General features: G+C 45.3%; 1 protein-coding gene across 1 annotated transcript; it reads left to right on the top strand.

Moving 5' to 3' along the window:
- The first annotated feature begins 1,239 nt into the window (after positions 1 to 1,239).
- On the top strand, positions 1,240 to 10,867 carry LOC144108838 (uncharacterized). The gene is made up of 5 exons (XM_077642028.1): positions 1,240 to 1,457; positions 4,855 to 4,987; positions 6,396 to 6,532; positions 8,155 to 8,272; positions 9,794 to 10,867. Exons 1-5 carry the CDS (start codon positions 1,358 to 1,360, stop codon positions 10,011 to 10,013), a joined length of 708 nt encoding a protein of 235 aa, XP_077498154.1. The 5' UTR covers positions 1,240 to 1,357; the 3' UTR covers positions 10,014 to 10,867.
- Positions 10,868 to 18,320: the final 7,453 nt, after the last annotated feature.

The raw sequence follows: 18,320 nt of genomic DNA, 5'->3' as shown, positions 1-18,320 counted from the left end.
AGCCTTCTGCGGACGCAAAGACAAGTATCAGGAAATCCATCCATTGGCTGGCTATGAAACCGGACACCGTTTTCAAGGCCACAAGAGATCAAATTAGAGTTCTCACGTGTCCTTCGAATCTTTGGCCAAACCATACTGTCTCCTTCCCACTATTTTACAACCGTATCAGCCGAAACACAGCCTGTTGGAACCGAACCATCAGACGCGGCAGCCGTCGCGACGAGGCGCGCTCGGAGCAGTCAGGAGGCGTGCAATGGCGGCGTGCTCACGTTACCAAAGATGGCAGCCCCCATGATACGGCACTGTAAAGCGTCTGTAGTCCGAGCCAATGTATTGTTATTAATATTTTAGGGAAAATCCGAATTGACTGATTTTCGGCTAAAAGAAATTATCTTACACTTAGAAATGTTTAAGGTCATTAGCCACGCGCGCGCACGCACGCACGCACGCACGCGCACACACACACACACACACACACACACACACACACACACACACACACACACACACACACACACACACACACACACACACACACACACACACACACACACACACACACACACACACACACACACACACACACACACACACACACACACACACACACACACACACACACACACACACACACACACACACTAAATAAATAAATAAACGTATATTGTTTTCTCGCCCAGCACGATGGCCCTCCACAACCTTGTCGCCGCTAAAACTCCCCAATTAGGTGCACTTAAACCTGTAATAATGAATCAAAAGCCTGATGCAGGTACTCGATGCATGTAGGGTCCTGAGACTGGCCCGGCCTCGGAACTTCAAGCCCAGGCCCGGCGCAGGCTTGGTGAAACAGCGCATATGCGGCCCGGCCCGTCGGGCCGGATAAAATACAGAGAACTTTACGTGGTGCCCTCTGCCGAGAGGCGAACAAGCCTACCATGTTTACTTCGTAATCTGCCGAGGAGTGACGCTAGCATCTCACTTTATGGTACAATGCCTCGGCTGTATGTAACGGGATATGACACTGTAATTAATTCCTTGTATGCGCTACCTCTTAAAATTAGCGCCGCTGCTCTCCCGCAGCGATGGGGTCTTGCACAGCGGCAGCCTGATTTCTGATGGAGCGAAAAAAAATTATCCAATAAACGCTGTGGAACAACAGATTTTGGTGCAAGCAGATTCAACGTCAGTAAACGGCCCCATCAGTAGCTGTTTTGTTGCCTTATCTCTTAACTGGAATTCCCACAGCTGGCGGCTTTCCACCTCGCGACTGACGCTGACGTTGCTCGCGCTGCACGGAAACCACGCTATATCAGCCGCTCCTTAGTACTCTTCGCAGCAGAACCAGTGCAGCAGGTGGATGACACGCTCCAGCAGCATGGCGCTATTTTTGAACGTTCGCGAGCTGACTTTGCTTGTGGGATATCTTTCCACCGCTCTTCTTCTGGCCTTCGGACAAGGTACTTGTGAGAGTTCATTTTCATTCGTCGCGTCTCTGGACTACGGTTGGATGCATCTAAAATGTGTGCTTGTGCTTCGTTAAAAGGAACGTTTCTGAAAGGCGTTGTTTCGGCGTGCTCCGCGCAGTTTTCGTGAATTAACCCGAACTCCCGCTATGGCATGTCAGCTCACTTGTAATATCAGTATTGCACCTTCGGGTGCTGGACTGTTTGATTCTTTGATAAGACATCATAAACTCTATCAGTAGGCTGAATGCAAACACATGGTTAGGACATCGGCTTATAAAACATTTCCAAGTCGTTGCCCTTCTCCAGGGCTCAAAATCCGTAGTCGTTGCTGTGTGGTACGTTATCAGCGAGGCATGCACTTGAACTGCGTTTGACAAGCAGAACAACGTGTGCGTTCACAAACAGCTTTTCACAGTGATAGTTAAATTTTATGCGATTTTGCCTCACGGGTTGGTTAGAAGTAGTACTGACTGTAGCGCGCTGGACGGGCTTTTATTATGAGGCCCGAGCCTGGGCCGGCTGGACACGTTCCCGCAGAAACTCAAGCGGTAGACTGCCCACTGTGAGCAAGTATTGACTCCTACTTCACTAGAAATAGAAAAAGAAACTGGCCGAAAAAGGCGCAAAATTTCATTACCGTTGAAAATAGTGGTTCGGTAAAAACAAAGAAGAGATAAAACGTGTTCGATCCCCCGCGTGGTTTGAACACTAATCTCGTCTGTGAAGAGCCAGTAGTTCCAACAGCCAAATGAAAAGGCCTGCATACACGCGTAATAAACTTTGCGTTAAGTCTATATTTTTAGTCTTTTTTTATTGGTCGACGATGTCTGAATACTAATCGCTCCAGAAGCAGTAGCTTCTACTTGAACCACGAGGGAAATTATGCACATCAAACGGAAATTTAAAACAGAAGCGGGCGGCAAACAGGAATAAGTGTGATCCTGATGAAAGCAGTGTCATTATATTCACATAAGTATGTAACTGAAGCGTGTTGTCAGGGACGCTAAGGACAAGTATTATAATGTATGGCATAAATAGTGTTTAAGTAAGGCACCTAACAAATTTTGGCGGTATATAAGTCCTTTAAAGTAAGTGAGACAACAATAATCACGAACAAGCCAATAGGCTTAATTCGTTTTTCTCGTCAGTCTTCACTTCTGATGACGGTTTGTCACCAAGTTTAACAGACACACCTGACTGCCTTCCACCCCAAGACAGATATATCAAAAAGCAAAGGATTTTAAACTTGCCTTAAAGAAAAGCCCTTTTCCTTAGGCAGTTCCAAATGAATTTCTGTTCAGATGTGCAGAGTGGGTCACCAAATAAGTCACTAAAATTTTCCCATCTATTAGCACAGGTTCCTTCCCGGCTGCATAGACACGTGAAAAATTATTTCGATCCATATGAGCGGTCGCGTTTTTGCTGTCAGTAATTTCCGAACAATTTCTCCTGTATGCACTACTGGGGACAAAAGTTTCCGGGACGCCAGTTATTGGAAAAATGTTTATTGTAGCTCAACCACGCTACCAACCCAGTCACCTGATATTGTGAAGAGAGGAAGGAGCATTTAGTTCTTTAATGCCATCATACATTATCAGGCGCTTGGGTAACGAGGTGGAGCTACTATAATCATTTTCACAAGAACTGGCGTCCCGGAAGCTTTTGTCTCCAGTAGTACATATATTCCGGTGCCACTTTCTCATAAATGATTGTTTTAAATGCAGCTTTTTTTTTCCCTAGAGTAATCAAAGACTGGAGTATCGTCCCTGACTGTGCCATGCAGTGTGACTTCCTTGATGCATTCCTTGAAGGCCTGAAATCGTAGCTACCTTAGCGCGTTTTTACTATAGTAAGGATTGTGCCTCAGTTTATGCGTTTTCTTGTTGGCTGATTTTGTGATATTTTTTTTCCTTTTTTTTTGCCTGTGCAATCTTTTGCACATTGTGTCGGATTGCCATAGTTGTTGGAATTTACCTGTCATTAATGTGCATTTATTCTTATTTTTCTTTCATATTTTTTATCCCCTCACCCCTTTCCCCACGTGCAGGATAGCAAACTAATTCTTCCGGTTAACCTCCCTGCCTTTCCTCCTCCTCCTCCTCCTCCTCCTCCTGCTCCTCCACTGTTTTAATGGCTTGTAAAGGCGGTATCAATCATTCAGTACAAATAAATTAATAACTTTTTTTAATAGGCAGAATCAAATACTTTGACAGTCGTCTACTCGTCGACCAATCGAAAGAAGGTCCATCTCCAGTGGCTCTTACGAGGCTTAAAATGTCCAAACTTGAGCAGTATGCATGAAAAGTGGGAGGGGTTTAACCTTTAAGATCGCGTTTAAGATTAGGAGGGGTTTAAGATCGCGGCGAGTACTCACACCACTATACCGGCGCAGTGGTGCAGCGGTTAAGCGATGCGCCACTGCACTGACAGGTGGCTGTTCCCGTCACAGCCACCCGTAGGGATTGTGCGAACCATGTTGCTCTCTCCGAGCAACCTCGCTCGTTAATTTAACTGCCACCTGCCATCCATTGGTTACGGCTAGCGCGACGCCCCCCCCCCCCCCCCCCCCCCCGAACTTACCCGAGCTTACTCGTGATAACTCGGGTTAACTCGCACGTCCGTGGTTACTCGTACATAGCGCTGTTATTAACACTGATGAAACTCGGTCTACAAATGACGAACTTTTTCATTCCGCTTCAGCAAAAAAAAAAAGTACTAGCAGTGCTTTATTAATAAACCACTGCAAATATTTTAGCACCGGGATTCCTTCATGTTTAAGACGTTCCGGGCAGAAAACAAAAAAATAAAAACACTCTTGTTTGCAGTTTTTCTCGCCGGAGGGAGCCGAAACTACAGCAGACACCAAAAGTAAATAAGCATTGAATAATATTTTTTCTTCGCAAACACGACAGAGTTGTTTCATCCGTGGTGGCAAACGCTCCAAGTGTATGTACGTTATCCTGCAATAATGAATCAAAATCCGTGCACAGCCCTTCTATGCATGGGCCCGAGCCCGAGCCTTCAAGCCCGGGCCCGGCTTAGGCTCGGCGAAACAGTACATTTTTCGACCGGCCCGGCCCGCTTCGGGTTTGGCCGAAATCGGAGGGCCACGCACCTCCATCGCTTGGGGACTGCCCACCCTAAACGTACGGAATGACTGCAACAAATTTTAAGGCACCTCTAACTCGCGTTGAACCAATCTTTCACATTTACGTACCAGCTTCATCCTTAATTAATGTTTGTTTCCGCTAGATTTTTTTCTCTTGTTCACCAATTGGTTAAGGGGCCCACATGGTGTACAGGACAGGCTAGGAAGAATTCGTACCTTCTATATAGCGCGTGTAATGGCTTGCTCATGCTTGCTTGCTGTTTCTCATTCACTGAACAGACGTGCCCGAGCCAGATGCCTGCACACCGGAGTCAGCGTTTGAATGCTACGACCAATACCGCCTCGATTTCAGGGGAGCCCAAGCCCTAGCCGTAGAAGGCAAATACCAGGATGCCATCGACGCCAAATGCAGGTGCGTTATCCATGGATGTGTGAACTCTCAGGATAATACAGCCAATGGCGTCGCTCTTTCAGGCAAAAAGAAAACTTACTGTGGATGGAAATTTTTCGCTTGCCTCTTGATGTACACCCCTTGTCAAAAGTTTAAGCCCAAGGGGTTTTCCTCTTATCCATGCCGCGTGGCTCATTATTCATGCCCAAGCCGCCGCGGTGGCTGAGTGGTTGTGGTGCTCGGCTGCTGGCCCGAAAGATGCGGGTTCGATCCCGGCCGCGGAGGTCGAATTTCGATGGAGGCGAAATTGTAGAGGCCCGTGTACTGTGCGATGTCAGTGCACGTTAAAGAACCCCAGGTGGTCGAAATTCCCGGAGCCCTTCACTACGGCGTCTCTTATAGCCTGAGTCGGTTTGGGACGTTAGACCCCCACAAAGCAAACCATTATTCATCCCCGTGTTCTAAATTCCTTGAAGGTACACTCTAAACAACGATACACCTCTATGGGAGTAAAAAAGGGAGTAAGCTGTTCTCCAGAGCACTCCCTCTGATAAATGGGAGTGCTAGGACAAACTATCTTTTTACTCCTTTCTGTGTAGAATAAGATGAACGCTGGTCTTCCCTCTCAGAAGGTTATAAGTCCACCACGGATGTTACAAAATGCCCTCTACACGGCTTAGAAAAGAAGCCCCCTGGGTTACAAACTTTTAACATCGCGTTGCCTGCGGCTAAGCAAATGTTGAAAAATTGAAATGAAAATTGGTTGTGGAGGAAAGGAAATGGCGCAGCATCTGTCTCACATCTCGGTCGACACCTGAACCGCGCCGTAAGGGAACGAGGGACTGAGAGAAGAAAGGAAGAAAGAGGTGCCGAAACGTGCACTGACATCGCGCAGCACACGGGCGCCTTTTGCGTTTCGCCTCCATCGAAACGCGGCCGCCGCGGTCGGGTTCGAACCCGGGAACTCCAGATCAGTAGCCGAGCGCTCTAACCACTGAGCCACCGCGTCGGGTGACAAATGTTGCATTGACACGTTACGGCGGAAACCTGGACGAAAACTTACTTGCACAAATGCCACATATATGAAAAGTAGTACTGCGCCTTCTCAAGGCACGCCGTAATGACTATTTAATTTCTTGCTTTAAAAACAAGTCAAACGAATTGAACACACAAGGAAAAGAAAGACAGCATTACTGAAGCAGTCGCCGTAGCTTTGTGATGAATAGAATGCACACCATCAAATCATCAAATATGCGAAAAAAACAAACGTCCCTGGCTATGGAAGCAATTAGCCTAGGGAAACAAGTTTGGCGCATCTTACATCATCATCATCATCATCATCGCACGGTGCATTACGAGCGCTAGCCCAGATTTACCATCAGTGTGCAAGAACTATCCCTGCGCGTGTTTGTTTTGTCTCCCCGTACAGTGTTGTAAAAGATAAGCTGCCGTGCCACAAGCAAATCTCTATCTGCCCCGAGTCGAAGGCGGTCGACTTCAGCCGCCAAGAACAAGGTTACCAGGCGCTGAGCGACATCATCTGCAATGACACGCAGGCACTGAAAGGTTGGTTGCAGAGTTTTCATCTCCGTGCTTATAACAGAGGAATGGGAAAGCAATAGGTGCTTATGTGGGTGGGAACATCCGTTACAAAAATTTTGTAGAAAGTCTGTAGACTGTCATAGACTTCTGTCTATAAAGTCTGTAGACTCTCAATAGACAAACCCTGGAGAACGGTCTATAGAAATTACAAATCATATACACAGTCTATAGACAGTCGCTAGAATTATAGCCATACACTTTTAGTAGACTTTTTGTTTTTAGACTATGATCAGACAAAAAGAAATCTGTAGGAAGGCAATAGAGCCTATAAGAAGTCTAGAGACTATCTATAGGCCATTTTTGTAAGGAATAGGAGCTTTATAAAACATAAAACTACCTGAATATGAACGCAACAACAAAAAGATTATACAGAAGGAAGTGAAAGCCTAAAATAAAACCAAAAATTAGTGCCTCGCATCGCCAGAGCTAGAAGATATGAGCAGCGATGATCGAGTTTAGAGTACGATATCCGAGGAGCATTTATTCGCAGTGGAATCGGAATTAGGGCCCGTAGTGAGAAGACCGCAGCTTTCCGCGACTCCGGAGCTGTTGGGCTTACAACCGTCCGCCGCTTTTGTGCTGCGCGCTATATATTTCAACGCTGCCTATCGTCTCACGAGATAATGGGCACGGTCTGTATAGTGCTCAGTGATTTTTAGATAGGGAATCAAATGACAAAACAAATAAAAGCGATCTGCCGAAGCCGTTGTACTTATTGACTGTTCACCGGACGATGCAAAAGGCGCAACTACACGAAGCTGTGTGTTACACTTCTTTGGAGTGAAATCGAAACTATACGAATGAGAAGCGACGGCTTCTAGGCTTGCATGGCTGGTTCGTGAAGGCGTGAGAACAGCACGTTGCACTCTAAATACGAATACGCCTACATGGAAGTGAAAAGGGAGTAAGCTCTCCTCTAGCGCAAACTTTTTTATAAACGGGTGTGCGCTATAGAGGACACTTTACTCCCTTGTTCACTCTAAACAGAAATATTTCTATATGGGACTAAAAAGGAAGTAGTGTCCTCTAGCGCACACCTTTTTATAAGAGGGTGTGCGCTAGAAGACACATTTACTTCCTTTTTACTCCTTTTGTTTAGAGTTACTCCTTTCTGTTTAGAGCGTGGGGAAGCCGTCGGATAGCGCTGGTACCTTCCAAGAAATTATGAAATGGATTCGATAAGCAACTTGCAAGAGAAAGAGAAAACTTCATTAACCGTCCTGGGTTTAGATCGTGCAGTCCTGTGCGCAGGTTGAAGAAAGGGGTATCAAGCGGAAAATACACCCTAAGCACAAGCACGCCTATATGAGAGTAAAAAAAGGCCTAGGCTATCCTTTAGCGCACTCCCTTATAAAAGAGAGTGCGCAAGAGTGCAGCTTACTCCATTTTCCCTCCTTTATGTTTGAAGTATACGCTTGACCTGCCGCTTGGCGGAGAGCCTGGGCAGTTACGTGTATATTTATGTGCTTTGTGTGGGGCGGGGTGAAAGGGGGGAGGGCTTGATGCGAAACTGCACCTTTTTTTAAAACTTAATGTGAGCCCAGACTTGCTATTAATTTCTTGTCTCACGGCTGCAACCTGCGCAGATTCCTACGCTGCCGGTCTTTGTCAAGACGTCGACAAGCTGATCGAATGTCTGGTGGAGCGGAATTTTCGCTTGCACGAAGACGACCCTCCTCGCAACGAGAACATGCGCCTCTGCAGGTGAGTTAAAAAATAAGAAAAAAGTTTAGATGGAATCCTCTCCGCAACCGTGTCCAGAACCCTCTAACACATGCCGCCCACAGCATACGCTTTGAAGAAATAGAAAACTGGTCTTTGATGAAAGTACATGGCGCAGTAATCGTCTCGCATCTCGGTGGACACCTGAACCGCGCCTTTGAGCCTTAAGGCGCGGTTCGGGTGTCCACCGAGATGCGAGACGCTTACTGCGTGGGCCCAGGACCTCCTTCACCCATCACAGCATTCATACACGAAGGTGAAAAAAGCACCGTTGACGAAATATATGTCTTAGAGGTTACCAAGCATAGGCTTCTCCCTGACGCTTTGGGATTTATTCATAACGTCCGCGAAATACAGTAAACTTTGAATTAACGAGTCGAATTCTTTCACTTCTTACCTTGCAATTAGATGCCTTTATTGAGAGGCCGCCGCAGTGGCTCAGTGGCTATAATACTCGGCTTGACCCGAAAGGCGCGGGTTCGATCGCGGCCGCGGCGATAGCATTTCGATGGAGGCGAAATGCTAGAGGCCCGTGCACTGTGCGATGTCAGTACACGTTTAAGGGCCCCAGGTGGTCGAAATTATTCCGGAGCCCTTCACTACAGCGTCCCGTATAGCCTGGGTCGCTTGGGGACGCTCAACCAACCAAGTCAAACCTTTAATGAGCGAATAAATTAATTCAGCGAAGCTTCACAGTTTTGTGGGAAGTTATGTCTTAAGATGCACTTCAGTTTACTAAGCAGCTTATTTGAAAGCACAAGCGATATGAACGTGCAGCATATAGAATCACCTTTGTGATTGCAAAAAAAGTCTCCGCAGGGAATATCACGAGCCACGTTACAATTTGCACGCGACAGCAAAAAGGAAATTCCCTACATCTCTACAACGGAAGTTGTTTAGCAACGGAAATGTGTTTCTGCGCTTAAAAAAAATCCTTGACTTCAGAAAAAAAAATATACTGGCACTAGACTAACAACCTGAATTCGTTAGCGGTAATAGTAATTATGGGTAAGAATGAGTGAATGGACTGACGAATGGGAACCTTGTAGTTACTGATCTGTCTCCTATTGATTTTAAAGATGAAAGAAAGCACAATAATATGAAATGACGAAGGCAAGAAGAATAGAATCTTGTAAAGAAAAGAAAACAGGCCATATCTTGATGTAATATAAAACGGCGTAAATAGTGACCTATATAGCCCGTAATATGTTAAGCAAGATATAGGGTGTCCGTTGTGCATTATAGCTTGGAAAGAGGTGTCCACAGACAGAAAAAGAAATTGCGTTCTAGTTTGCAACTTAACCGCGGAACTTCTTTAGGGGGCGGGGCGGGGGGCTTTAAACAGGCAAAGCGGAGCAGGTGTAATGCAGTGCTATTGTTGTGACGTTTAAAGTCTATCCTGCGGAGCTATTTTTGTAAGTTCGGACGCCATAGAAGTTCTAAGCATTTAGTGAGCTCTCAGGAGATACCAAAGAGACTTACAGGTATCTTTTGTCTTTCCAGACGTTTACAAGGTTCCCTTGGGTGCTACGAAGAGACATTCAACTCGTCCTGCCCGGTCCCTCTGGAATCAGCCAAGCCGGCGTTCGCGAAGACTCAGGAGGCGTTCATTTTGCTTGCCGGATGTGACGAGCCAAACGGGTCGGCGCACCTGTTTGCGACTCTCCAAGGCCTGCCGGTCGCACTAATAGCCCTGGCTGTTGCTCGCTGGACTGCTTCGTGATGGTGGTGTTATTGAGCAATTGAGCTGACAAAACTCGTATCGATATTTTTTGCATTACTGGTGTCTCTACTTCCACCTGGCGTAGTAGATAGAACTTCATGGGCGGTTTTTCTGAAAGGGAACGACTTTGCAGTTAGGCTAGTCAGTTTGGAAGGCAAGTACCTGTCGCTTTATGACACGGGAGGGCATATTGCAACCGCGCAAAACGACGAGGGACGAAGAGAAGAATGCACATGACACAACGCGGAACTGTAAACCACCAACTAGCCCGCCTTTGCCTTTTAAGCGCGTGATGACGCTGTCATTTACATAAAAATTCAGCGGGACACTTTGTGGACCTAAAGTGCGGTGAGGCGAAATCCCTTAGCGCGATCTTGCTGCTTGTGTCACTGATGTGTGGTTAAGATGTTGATTAAGTACACAATTGTTTCTGAATCTTGAATGCTGCAGACACTGGAGGGCGTTTGGGAGGCATCCGTCTGATTCGACGCCTTTCAGCAAAAACTCTCCTGCGTCCTTACGGTAGACATATGTTAGTGTGGGAGTGTAAAAAGAATGAAAAATAAAGTTCCTCTGCCCGTGCCAAGGAGAAATACATATGAGTTAGTAGGAAGTAGCGTAGTCGTTAGCACGCTCGGCTGCGGAATGGGTGGGTGGTGGTTCGAATCCCATCGTGCGCAAATATTTTCTTTCCAAGTTGTCATTTGATTGACAGATACCCTGATGAGGCATAGGTTTAGTGATAGTGCAGCTAGAATTTAACTCCTTTAATTGCGGCCCCCATATTTGTTCATTTGTTTTATTTTTACAAAAGTCAATGTCACAGGCAGTATAAAAAATGTATGTCCCCCTCTTTCGTTCCTGCTTCTATGCGCCACTCCACTACGACTGTCCCGCCCTCCCTAAAATTTCTTTAGACAGTCTATAGACTGTGCGTATACTTCTGTATATATAGTCTATAGTCTCTCTATAGACAAACCATAGAGAACGGTCTATAGGCAATACAAATCATATAGACAGCCTATAGACAATCTACAGATTTATGACCATACACGTTTGGTGGACTTTTGTCTATAGACAGTCTATAGACTAGGAATAGACAAAAACAAATATCTATAGGAAGGCAATAGAGTCTATGGACTGTCTATGGGGAACTTGCGCTGAAGTTCGCGGTGCCGATTGCAGCGCCATAACACACTGCCTAGCGAGAAGAGCAAGCAGTTTTGGGTAGTACTATTAGTACTTTTCCGCGCCACCTTCAGGCGCTTATTGGCGTGAGCCTCCGCGCTCTGTCGAAGGCGCACGTGCCGTGCGTCAGCTATCTGGGCTACGCCTAGAGAAGCTAGGCAATGAATGCTGTCAGCCAAACGCGGGAATATATGCAATCGCGCAGAATGTGTTATCGCGTTTGCAGCGGCCCAAGAGGCTGACAAAAGCAGTTTTGAGTCACCGAGTGGAACAATTGCAGTACCACCTTGGCAGCGCAGGTTCCCCACAGACCATTTTTGCAAGCGTGGCGCCGTCCCTAACAGTCCCGCCCACGCCTCCAGGCGTCCTGTCAACAAGAGTTGTCTCGCATGCACGCAGGCAAAGATGCTTGCTTTTGCTGCGCGCACTGGCGATAAGCGTTGCTCCAACAGGGCATCCGCTTCGGTGACGAAATGCCTTACATCCGTGTGCGACGCGGTGCGGTTTTCGCGGCGTAGCTACAGCAAACGTGGACACGCGTCGCGCCGGTGACGGCGACAGGAATCCCCGAGGTGACTCAATGTCTGCGAACTGTCGGCCCGCTGTATCACAAGCCGATGCATTCGACTCATCAGAGAAACCGAGCTGCAACTTATCTGGAGTGACTATAGCTACTTGCATACGATAAGCGAGCAGTATGAGTGAGCACGAGAAATGCTATCGACAGCAACAGTGCAGCTTGACTGCTTCAAGCGCGGCGAATACAGTTTTCGGAGCGAACTCACAGCCTCTCCTGAGAGTGTGCTGCAGAAAGCAGTGATTTCTTTGTTCGGGGGGAATATATGCTCATATCGCAACTGGAGTACTTTTTATGTAGGGTGACGAACGCAGTTTAGTCGGATATAACTCAGGAATCAGAATAACTCAGAATAAAGAAGAACCGTAGACCACCTTCATAATTTACACGTACCATCTTGTCGAACTAGCCATTTTTTAATTCATTTGCCCCCCCCCCGCTCCAATCGCCACTATTACTTAAACCCTCCTTTTCAAATCACCTATTGTACAACATGTTCACGTCCAGTGATTTGTATTCCTCTGTATCCTCCTGTCCTATCGTGTCAAAAAAAAAATGTTTGTTTGTTTTTGTCTATGGCATTGCCGCAATTTTATTTTACATTATGTTATACTCAAGCATTCCACCCCATTCTGTAATGTCCCTTGGACCTGAAGGCACTGAAGTAAACAGATAATGCACCGGGAATACCCCTGAAAGGAGGCCCGGCCTCCAGCCAATGCTGTTTACGATCGCCAATTGCCGTGATGTCGCTGTTCATCCCATTTCAAGGAGACATCTGCACCTTTGGAGTGCTTGTCTGACAATATTCGGGTTTCGACGCCAGTTTCCGGACGTTCTGATGCTTTGCATGAAAAAAAAAAACTGACTTATGTGCTGCGCAAGCTCGAGATATAGAAATAAAAATAAGGTCAACATTTCCTACAAAGATGCAATCATGTTAGTACACTCTAGGCTGAGAGATAAATGGCATTCTAAATGGAATACTGAAGTAAATAAAAAGCTACCCTTAGTAAAACCTATCATAAAAGAATAGAAGTCATGCTCACATCAAGAGCGATTCATGGAAGTCATTTTATGCCGCCTTCGCTTGGGACACACACACACCTTACACACAGTTTTATTCTTGCAAAAGAAGAGACACCAACATGCGAGCTCTGGGGAGGAGGGGTGACCATAAATCGCATTTTACGAGTACGTTGACGCACAAAGCTGGACAAACTGAAGAAAAAACTTTTCACTGTTTTATTCTGAATGTATACGTTTTTAACCTTGTTCTCTCATAGGGGAATATGCACTTGCGGAAATGTCTTGTGTTTTTACATTTTTAAAAGAAGCAAAGCTTGTTAAGAAACTATGATATTTTAGATATAATTTAGAGGTTCCTCAGAAAGTCAACAAACCCTACCCTGCGCTTGGCGCACGATAGCCTTAGCCGCTTATTTTCCATAAAACACAAGACCATACTACACCTTTTATGAAATTTTGTGCAAATGCCAGTTGAAAACTAATATTTCAGAAATTTATAGCTGTAGATTTAACATAATAACTTACTGTAGGCGTGCATAGATATTCGGCGGGCAAATAGTATTTTTGAAATGAACTGTCTGGAATTAAGAGTTCACGAGCACGCCGAATCGGCAGCTTTGAACGCCAGCACGTATATATTTTTTTTTGTGGCGCTGTATGTGACCATAAAACATTTTATTGCACCAGCGGTCACTGCTGTTCTGACTTACGGTTCTATCTTAGACATATACGGTCAGATTTTTCGTTACCGAGTAACCAGTTTCTGAGATAACAAACCGGTTGTAGTCGCTAAACAGGCAGTTCAATACCTCCGATAGACATCAATGCAGCGCCAGAGAGCTGCCGACGTGGCGAGACATGTTTGTCTTACGAGGTATTTCAGTAAAGTGTTTCTGTTGTGTTGTCAAGAGGAAAAAAAAATTCCGTCCTTTACCCACCGGGATTTGCTTGCACACCGTGGTGTGTGTCTCGTTCTGGATAGCGGTAGTGGCCAACATATCGAAGTTGGGAGGAACTCTCGTCCTCAGTCCTCCGGAGCGTACGATTTCCAATTGAACAAGAGGGGCCCACTGAACAGCTTAGAACCAGACCCCTTGGGCTGTATATTTTTTGACATAGGCTGTGCGTGCAGTGTAGGAGTACATGATCGAATCAGTTAGCATCAGCGCCATTGTTCGATACATTCCATATCATGCAGTTACCACGTCTCTGCATCTGCAAATTGGGCACCTTGCACTTCAACAAGTATCACCCAAGCTTTATCTTAGGTATTTTTCTAGCTAACCTAATCTCCAACACGAATATTTCTCGATTTTCAAATAATCACAATCTACTTCTTCCAGAAATTTGCACCAAATGTAGCCAGCAATCAATACAACTCTCGGTAATTTCATTTTGCAGCTCTCTAAGCACTAATATTAGGCAGTTCAATTCGTTTAACCTGTTTAAAATTAAGCAACTGCCTTCAGTCTGCACAGTCTTAGCATGCACCTCGTCTTAGCCATTAGAATTCACCCTTGTATACTTACGTGTATTTTGCATGTTTTGTATGTACTGTAAACATCCATCAAATATTTGAATTTTAATGATCCATGCGGTCGTAGTCTAACTGGCGATTAATTTTTTCTGAAGCTCTGCGATGAGATGGGTCCCGCATGCGTTTTTCTTTTACTTAGCGACCTGCTACTGCATATTATCTGCACCCTATTACCATGTATAACAAAATGAATGAAATTCGAATTTGAAATCGAATATTACGCTAAAGTAAGATACCACTAAAAAAAAACAGCCTTCGGTAACAACGGGCCATGGCACGCCGGGTCCTGTATCACTTAGCTGATGAACCTAAACATTAAACCAAATAAACTTTTTAGTGCCTGAATATATGAATCATACATGAGAAATCAAAATTCTAAGCTTATAATTTCCTCTCGTGATTTGCTTTTTGTTTAGGGCACAAGGAAAACTTAAACAACTGACTAATTTTTCGCTGGAGAAGAATTGTGTGGCAGGCATGATTGTGCAGACTTAAGTCGTATCTGACCATAGGCAAGATATCTCAATTTTAGTTTAAAGATAACAAAACTGAACACTGAAATCTATCAAAATTGTTTCTGCTCTTCAACAATAATTCCTATGTCTTCGCTAGAATGGCGATCATACTTCGATGGTCTAAGACTCACGCTATGAAACTCTACGATCGGATACAACTTAAGTCTACACTGAAGCTCCGCCCTCATTCATGACCGCCACTCTCTGCCCCGCGAGAAGGAAATAATCCGTCAGCTTTTCTTTTAACCTAAACAAAATGCCGATATTTATCATAATAGGAAACAGTTAGCGCAAGGATTTTGATGCGACTCACTTGTTTTCTTTGTTTACTACTCTGATTGGATAGCGGAGTAATACATGACCACATGCGGAAAGGCCTGTTGTTGCCAGCGGCTGTTTTCGTAAGTTGTATCCCACCATGGGCACCGGAGCAGAAGCCTCTGCTCTCGATGTCGCTCGGGCCGACCACGTCAGCCATCCGACGGTTTCGATGAACAATCTCTCCCAGACTTCCCGCACGCGATGATGACGCTCCTTTCCGATATTTCGCCAGCGTTTACTTAACGCCGCTTTCCTTCCGCACGAGTTCTTCGCTATGACCGAGTCCGCCATTGCTTGCACATGGGGCGTGCAGCTTCCTGCCGCAGGTAGTGGCGCGCGGTTTCCTTACGCTTACTTTTCCGATCAGGTTAGTCCCATTGTCGCCGTAGGTGTACTGTCGCGATGAAAAGAAATGCGAACCACAGAACATAGGCGTCGCGCTGATCTCATTTCTATACGTTGCTATCATTTTAATTTTCGATTTTCTATTTTCGTTTTAGTAGAGAAAAGGTTAGCATCTGCACTAGTTAATTTCAAACATCACCAAATAGCCACATATCAGGACTTTAAACACTTTGTTGTGCATTTTCGCCATAATTTAGTCCGGAACAAGCATGTTGATCACACAGCTTTGCAGCCTTGGCGCGAACTAAACTTGGCTAAATTTCCGCAACACGCCAAGTGACGTGGAAGGAGTTCTCTATATCTCAAACGTGCGCTCTATTTAAGAATACGCAATGACAATGTGGGATTTGGCTACTAAAACCATTAAATGAAACTCGAAGCAATACAAAATCATGCACCACGGTTCATTTTAAACTTGTTTGATCGCCACAGCAATGTCAGCGTGTTAAAATGTAACTAGGCAGGGATTCCCTACAGCTCCGCCGTACCTTCTTCTGATTCGTCTTCTCCAGTTTTTTACAAGTTGTTATTGCATGCTTTACACACGTTGCACACCACTTCCGAAGCGTTTGGAAGTGCTTGTAGCTGCATTGCTGCTGGGTCTGTATGCGTTTAAATTTCTTCACAGTGCTTTTGCATCTCTGTCACCCGTGCACTAACGACCAATTAGGCGATTTTCACGCATTGAAATTAATGAATAAATAAATAAATAGCATGAGATTTTATTCCGGTTGGCGCTGTTCGACAACATTGGTCCCAGTGAATTAAAACCCATTCACACTGCATGACTGCTTTTTTTTTTGCGAATGACAGCTTTCTCAGCGGTTCATCAAAATTCACTAATTCCGGTGTGGTGGCTTTCTACTAATGTCTCGCTGAACAGCACACGGATACTACAACTGCCTGCAGCGAAGAAATGTATTTCAGCGCCATCTGCAGCTAAGTCAGGAACCATTTTGTTATTTTGTCCTGCCGAGGAATATTATGTGCACCAGTCACGTGACATGCTGCCGAAGGGAACAACTATTTACGACAGGCATGGTTAACCGCTGAACGTAGTGAAGAGCTACGTCATTTCGGCACAAGTGACAAGTGGATGAATTGAAAAAACAACAGCCGCACTTGCAATGCCGTGAAACTAGAGTTAATATATTGAGGCACACATACAGCAGAAAAAGATGTATCAATAAAAATGATTCTCATTGGGCTTACAGCATGCATTTGCGCCCTGCGTCTGATAACTAATTAATTGAGAATTAATTGACGAGTGTTAAAATTACTACAATTTATATTTTTATTTTTTAAATTGTCAATTGAATTCAGCATTTGGACATGTAGTAGTGGTCAAAAGTTTCCGGACCTCGCGGTCTGATTTCGAGCCGCGTAATGGAGCACTCACGTTACCTTTAGGTGCACTAAAGAGGAATCTTAACTCATCTTTTTACAGCGGGAACAATATCTACAAATTCTGGGCATTCTTAGAAACTTCGAGTTATTATCCTGTGCGGCCGATTGACCTAATTAAATCGGATTAAACGTCCCAGCTCCCGCCTATTTTTGAAGTGAACGCGGTAGGTAGGCGGAGTCAACCAACGCGTGGAGTGCCTTTCAGCCAGTCCGGTGACTGCTTCGCTTTCGCTTTTATTTTGTTTTTTAGGTTTCTTAGAATAAACAGTTTCAGTCACAAACAATATAGCCGCAAACTAGGCTCAGGGAAATTAAAAATAGACGTGGACTCTTTGATTTTGGTATTACTCCTCCGATGGCAGAGCGGCAAGACGCCACGGGACTGGCTGATGCGTTGGTTGACTCCTCCTACCTACCGCGTGTTAAAAAAAAAAAAAAGGCGGAACCCGGGACGTTTAGTCCGATATAATTAGGGCAATCGGCCGCACAGGAGAATAATTCGAAGTTTCTAAGAATGCCCGGAACGTGTAGATAGAGTTCCCGCGGTAAAAATATGAGTTCGGATTCCTCTTTAGTGCACCTTTGAAGACCAAAGCTCACTGAAAGGTAAGGAGAAGGGTTCTCACGTTACTGCGGTTTAGAGATTGACGGGTGCCCCGAGTGCTTCACTACAGGGCTGAAAAGCAAACTCTGTAGCCTGAATACTTTTGACGGAGGGTGCCCACATCACTTTCACAGAGAGGCTTCTGTACATTTTGCGCTTTTACCTTAATAAAAAGGCACAAACAAGAAAAACATGCATCCTCGAAGAGTTCGACTACAAAACCGCGTTCAGAGACTGTTGGCAGAGCTCCATGCCGAGTGTCTGACGAAGAGGTGGTTTCAGTCAGGAAAAACGCAAGCATGAGACCTCGTTACACGCCAACCACTCGACAACAACCCATGTGGCGATTTCTTGACTATCCGAAACAGTGCCGTTTAACAGTCTGACATGTAAGCTAGCAGTAAATATTGGAATAGCCAAATTCACCATACTTGGTATTGATCCGCGTCTGCTTTTAGAAGACATAACAATGTAAGCTGTTGGTTTCGGTTTGGCTCCTCCGAAAAGTTACTGAATACTTTCACGATAGTTCTCTCCCATCTTGCCTGTACAACTTCAAACGTTCTGGCCAGGCCAGACGGTTGTGAGAGCACCAAGCCTGTATCCTCACCCAAACTCCGTATGCGCTGGCGGCCTCGATAGCGCATATAACGAAAAAAAAAGGACAAATGAAACAACCCAGAGGAGAAACGTAAGCAAACACTCCTGTACCATCGGAGCGCTG

Source organism: Amblyomma americanum, chromosome 10 (assembly GCF_052857255.1).
Source record: "Amblyomma americanum isolate KBUSLIRL-KWMA chromosome 10, ASM5285725v1, whole genome shotgun sequence".
In the NCBI taxonomy this organism is placed as follows: Eukaryota; Metazoa; Arthropoda; class Arachnida; order Ixodida; family Ixodidae; genus Amblyomma; species Amblyomma americanum.
This window is presented reverse-complemented; position numbering and strand designations above follow the sequence as displayed.